Here is a 6,544-nt window from a genome sequence, read left to right on the forward strand (position 1 = left end):
AGAAGGCTCCTTGTTGGCGGAGCGCGCCACCTACTGGGCAAAGGGAGAGCCAGCAGGCATGGAGGTTGACTCGCCCACCTTTTTTTTAAAATAGTAGAGCGCTCTGTTGCTCTGTTCACGTTTCACTGAAATAAATTCTTTCCCCTAAAACTGGTGTTTTCAGATCCTCTTTTGTATATTTTGTTCAATAGGTCTTTATAATACGGCATCAATTTCTTTCCTTATTGGGGATTTTGTGAAAAATAGTGATATTCCTACTAATAGTAAAACAGTAGTAGTTGTAAATAAATTATATGTAGTGTGTGTCTATATATATATATATATGTAGCATACACACACAATTATATATAATTGTGTGTGTATGCTACATATATAGTATACTATACACCACTTATATAGTATATAGTCTATATATAGTGTATATAGTGTTCTATATAGTGCACTTTATATATAGTGCACTATAGTGTTCTGTATAGTGCACTATTTTTATTTCAGTATATAGTGTTCATTTTAGAAAGAATGTCATAGAAGAGAAGCCATTCTGATGCAAACTAGAGCTCAAGTCTTTTTTTCTTTCCTTCTCCCATTCTCGCTTTCTCCCTTTGACTTGGCTATCAAAACCAATATCCTGTTGTTATTGCTGTCTGCATTCCTTTGCTCTCCAAATAACAATAATTATCACTGTTACTGTGTTAGTATTACAGATTAGTATTACTGTATATTATTAGTAGTGCCAGTATTCAGCACCATTTCAGTCTCTTTATTATGGAGGTATCAGAAAGAGCTATCCAGATTGGAGGAATTGGAAATCTGAGGAAGGAATTGTCCCAACCTGTCATTAAAACTGCAAATAAATATTTGGCGGTTATTATAATCCTATCAGGATGCTCCGCTAGACCTTTGCTTTGTCCCATTCCTTCCACATTTCTTCCTCCAAGGCTGCACAGGAATTTTCAAAAGCCAGCCTGCAACTCATTGAAAATTATGAGCCATATTGCAAGTGACATATAATTATAATAATTACAGCCAATGAAAAGAGTAGCAATAAGGATTAAGTGTCCTGCAGCTGCAAGGATTCTGCTTGAATTGATTTTCAAAGGCTCTGTCATTAAACCAGATTTATTTATTTTTTACATTGTACCTGTGTATTTGAAGTGGTCAAAGGAAAAGAATAAGTTTTCCTTTCAACACAACATCTATTGCCTGTTTCATTGAAAACAGATTTTAAGGAAGCTGGGATACAAAATAAGAGAAAGTTCGAATTACTCGCTGGCTGCTCATTCCCAGAGTGAAATGACAATAATGTTTTAAAGCCTTCTTTAAAATTTTGTCAGGTAATCTAGCCCCTATTTGTAGAAGAGGTCTCTGGAAATGTTTACTGTACATGGAAAACCATATTTCCATGCAACAAAAAATGTGGAGAAAAAAGGGAGAGATACTTGAATGGCTGTACTTCAAAAATATTGCTATTTGAAAGAGTGTAACTGTATTTAAATTGCTAATTTATTTCCTCACCAGTATAACCTTTCAGCTTAGAGCACTGAAAGAGTGGCTAACTTTGATTTAATTAAATGTGGGGTTATATGTAAATACTAGTTCTGTTTGGGGGAGAATGAATGAAGGGGAAGTGGGTCAAATGTTTGAAAGAGGCTATACAAATATTAGATATCTTTTAGCAGATGTATGATGGGGGGACACGCAATGTTGCCTGTTTCATTTGATTTATTATGTACTTGGAGACCTTTTTTCCCCTACATAACTCTTTTGTGCTGTAACAATAAAAGAGATCCATATTAAAGTTAAATGTCAAACCCGATATATTCCTGGTGAAAAGGTCTTTCATTTAAGTTTAGGCTGAAGAGTTGGAAGTGGAGGGGGGGGGTGAGCTGGGAAAGGTGCGAAACAAAACCAAATTCATCTTTCAGTGCTAACTCTAACATCTGTAAAGCTTAAAAAATGGCTTGACTAGTTCAGGTTAGGAGAGAACTTTTATCAAACAGCAGGGTTTTGTCTGTTTAACAAGCACACCGCTCTGGTAGGTAGCCCAATTCCTCCGAAAAGAAGTGGGGAGGGGGAGGAAATACGAATGTGGCTAGTGTTCTTCTCATTGCTTTTTATTCGAGGATTTTCATCTCCATAGCTAACACAAACTACAAACACAACACTGTACAAAAAAATGTAATAAAATTAAACCAACAAAAACACCCCTCTTTTTTTTTATTTTGCCATACTTTTAAAGGTTGCAAGTGTTTCCCTTCCAATAGATATTTAATAAAAACCAAAACCTTGAATGGCAAAGAACCTAGGGTTTGATTAACTTAACATTTTTTTTAAAGCAACATATACTGTAAGTAAAAAAAAAAAAAAATCGTGCATGAGACGTTTTGCTTTACAAAATGAAGACAATCAACACCCCCAAAATAGGACACATATATTGCAGCACCTCATTTAAATACAAGATTGAGCAAGAATCCTAAGAAGGACACCAGGGTTAAAAAAACAACAGATCCATTGGTGGTGGTGTTGGGGAGAGGGGCAATAGAAAGGGTGGGAAAACAAACTGGACTAGAAGCTTGATTATGACACAACAGATTACTGGATGCAGGTGGGGGTGCAAAGGAAGGTGGGCCAACCCCTCCATACAGTCTTGGGTACATTACAAAAATGTGTGTCTCGGTTGTGCCTTCCCCCCACTTCGAAGCCCCCACAACTGTTGGCATTTCTGCTTCCTTCATTTCCCCTCCTCTCTCTTCCTCTGGTCTTTCATTCCGTGGTTTTCTCCTCTTCGTCTTCGGCGCTCAGCTGAGTGGAGTTGAGGAGCTTGTTCTCCTTTTTCCACTTCATCCTTCGGTTCTGGAACCAGATTTGATCTGGCGTTCTGTCAGGCAAAGCGCGTGGGCGATCTCGATCCGGCGACGTCTGGTCAAGTAGCGGTTAAAATGGAACTCTTTCTCCAACTCCAGGGTTTGGTAGCGGGTGTAGGTCTGTCTCCCTCGTCTGCCACTTGGACCAAAAGAGGAACCTATTGCGGGAGAAAAAAAAAAAAAAGAAGGGACGGATGGGACACTGAACATTGGTTTCAAATATGCATGACAATGGCTACTTGGCGAACGTGTGTGTGTGTGTGTGTGAGAGAGAGAGAGAGAGAGAGAGAGTACAGAGACAGTGATAGTGGGCACGTTAACTTTGCTCCAACCATTCTCCCTCTCCTTGTAGCACTCTCTCCAATTCACCAAACACCCTGATCAAAATGCAATACAAATATTGCATGCAAAAGCTACATGCAAATATTTCCATACAAAGATAATTAAAACACACACACACACACACACACACACACACCCCAAGCTGGGAATCCTTAGTTTGAAAATTTCTGCAAGTGTGGACCATGGCTTCCAAAATATTGAACTGTATGCACTTGACTGGGACTGAAGTTTGGTGGATACCCTCCTCACACCTCAGTTTAGTCTCTTGTGTAGTCCTTCTGAACTCCATGTAGCCTCAGCTTGGAAATCTGCACCCTTGCCATCTATTTCCTGTCTTTGTTTCATGTCTTTATTCTTTTCGCCTTAAGAAACCAAACAAACAAGCCCCAACCCCCCTCTGCCGAGGAGTTCTGTGAGACTCACAAGCCTGCTGTCCCTACTTTGAAGACTAGTTCATTCGTCCAATGAAAAAGGTCGTAGGTTCTGCCACCTTCCCCAGCCTTGGAGACTCTACTTCCCTCCCTCCCTCCCACTTCGTAGACTATGGGAGACTAACGCTTCAAGTCCTACCCATACTTACCTGGGAGTAACTCACATTACACTGAGTGAGGTTTACTTCTAGAGTAAATATGGTTGGGATCGAGATTCATAACTCTTTAAGGCAGAGATCTTAAGGTACACTTAGATGCAAATGTCATTGCTGACAGTCAACAAGCATAGAGGTGTTTGAAACACGGTGTTCTTGATTTGCTTCAGAAGTAAGCCCATTGTGTTCAGGAAGACTGAGGCTGCAATCCTATCTTAGCCACTGGAGACCAACACCTCTACCAAGAAGACTTGCTTCCATGTAAATGAGTTGAGGATCGAGATTTCACAAGGATGTGAGGGCTCATAGAAGACCAACACCTCTGCCAAGAAGACTTGCTTCCATGTAAATGAGTTGAGGATCGAGATTTCACAAGGATGTGAGGGCGCATAGAAGACAATAGGATTTGGCTGTCCAGTCAATTGTGCTTTGAGGAGCTCAGTGGAAGGCATAGAGGATTTGGCTTGGACAGAGTTGCTGTCTGCCTCTTTCATAGATCCCTCCTTGCGCTTGTATTGGGGAGGAATTCACGCCCGAAGTTCTACACTAGCCTCCACTTTACTTCTGGACTGGCCCAGTACCTTCTATAATGGAAGAACATCAGCTTACTGCCTCCCCCCACCTTTTCCTTTTCTTTCTCTACTTCCCCCCTTTTCCGACAACTGTCCAAAATTCCAGTGTTTTTAGCTAAAAGGAAGCTTATCGATCCACCCACGTTCCTCCCCCCTACACACACACACACACACACACACACACACACACACCAGCCCACTGGGCAACATTTTCAAAACAGAAAAAAGCAATCTATGTAATACGTGAAAATATCAGGAGGGAAGGCATAGTGGTTGGGGCTATTTCTTCATCATTTCTTTGGAAAGAGGCTCAGAGAAAATATGGCACCTGGAGGCAGCCGTCCATCACAGAGAGGTGGGGGATGGGGGGAGTGAGTGAGTGAGTGAGTGAGTGGAGAGTGAGCGAGTGAGTGAGAGGAACTATCTCCAACTCCTCTACAGACAGGCTTTTCATTATGCGTGAGTTTCATTAAAAATGTAGCGCTCCCCTTTCAAATATTTACGCCTTGCTGACATTATTCAAACTGGCTGGCGTTATAGAGTATATTTCCCTGGATACGAATGGGCATGGGTGTCTGAGGGTAGGTGGGTGGCTGGGTGCGTGGGTGGGGGCAATCCAGATTCATTAAAATCAATCTAGGGGGTGGCTTCAGAGTTGCATCCTCTCTCTCTCTCTCTCTCTCTGTGTGTGTGTGTGTGTGTGTGTGTGTGTGTACACCAAAAACCTCTCTTCAATCACTGGCCCTGAGTGACAGCTAACATTGCATTGTACAAGACAGAGCCTGTCAATCAATAATCTCAATGCCTTCACACAGTTAACTAAAGAAACGAACTAACGGACAGGAAGGGAAGTCCATGCAAACTCTATTAGTATTATCATTTTTTTTTAAAAGGAAACAAACCTTCGTTCTTAGAAGTGTGACCTAAGTAGGATAAAAGTTTGAAGAAAGTTTCTGGTGGCACAGTCTGGGAGCGGAGACTACAAGAAGACATGTCTAGTGGAGAGAGAAATGGGGTGGTGGAAGAGTGTGTATCTGTGTGTGTGTGTGTGTGTGTGTGTGTGTGTGTGTGTGTGGTAGCCACAGAGTAAAGAGAAAAGAGCAACTCACTGTTGCAGGAGTTCATCCTCTGCATCCAGGGGTACACTGGAGTGGAGCACTTCTGATCCTCGCTATCCCCGAAAACGTGTTTGCTCTGGGAGCAGTCGGACTTCCGAACTTGCTCCTGCCCGAACTGCACAGGGTCCTCTAAGCTCGAGAGAGAGCAGGCTGTCTCTTTCTCTCGGTAAAAACCAGTTGTGCCGTAATCGCAGGCTGGGCTCCGGTTGTAAGCTCCGTTGGCTTGCTGGTAGTAAGGCGCGCCCGGGTAACCCTTGTCTTGGACTCCACCACCCCCAGTGTTCCATAAGTGGTGGGGTAGTGCCTTAAAGGGTCCGCATACCCCGTGGAGTATAAGGGGAGCTGTCCCAGAAAAGGCTCTTGACCCCCGGCTAAGCTCACCGGAAAAGTAGAGTTGACAAAATAAGAACTCATTGGAAATAATAACAATAATAATAATAACAATAATAATATAGTAATAATAATAATAATAAAGCAGAGAACGGCGGCTGTTCTTTCCCTTGGTCTTTATGATTTGTTGCGTTTTATAGTCCAAGCGGTTTAGCTATTAGCAGTATATGGGAGATTGGGTTTTAGCTGAAGGGGGATGGCCGCGTGCCAACCAGGGACATAAGGAAAGAGAACCATCTGATCAGGAGCTGACCAATAGCAGGAGTCGAGGACTGCGAGATCGCACCCTAGAGGGGTTAGCTTTGCACAGGGGACCCCCCTAGAACAAACCAGCCAAAGCATCTCTGCTAGCAACGCCATCACTTTTAAACAACAGAAACGCGCCCCCCCACCCACCCACCCCCACACATACACAAATAGGCACCCTCCCCTTAACCACATACTAATTATCCTGGATTTAAAAAAAAAATGGATCCATGAAAGGTTTGGGGAGTTTGCTTTGGTTTCTTTCTTTTTCCCCCTTTCCTTTTAATAAATAAATAAATAGAAGAAGAAGATCAAGGAGGAAGAGGAGATGGGGGAAGACAGTAAGGATGAGTTCTAACATTGTCGGTGCTGTGGGTGGGGGAAAGGGGAATTCTTTTCGTCTGAAAAAAAGTTTAGGAATGGGGT

The 6,544-nt window shown here is 42.3% G+C and overlaps 1 protein-coding gene across 1 annotated transcript; it reads right to left on the reverse strand.

Moving 5' to 3' along the window:
* Positions 1 to 2,763: 2,763 nt before the first annotated feature.
* On the reverse strand, positions 2,764 to 5,896 carry HOXB6 (homeobox B6). Its single transcript, XM_066626799.1, is given in 4 exon segments — positions 2,764 to 2,864; positions 2,867 to 3,022; positions 5,474 to 5,759; positions 5,762 to 5,896. Coding segments are annotated over 4 exon segments (678 nt in total).
* Positions 5,897 to 6,544: the final 648 nt, after the last annotated feature.

Source organism: Tiliqua scincoides, chromosome 5, assembly GCF_035046505.1.
Source record: "Tiliqua scincoides isolate rTilSci1 chromosome 5, rTilSci1.hap2, whole genome shotgun sequence".
Lineage (NCBI taxonomy): Eukaryota > Metazoa > Chordata > Lepidosauria > Squamata > Scincidae > Tiliqua > Tiliqua scincoides.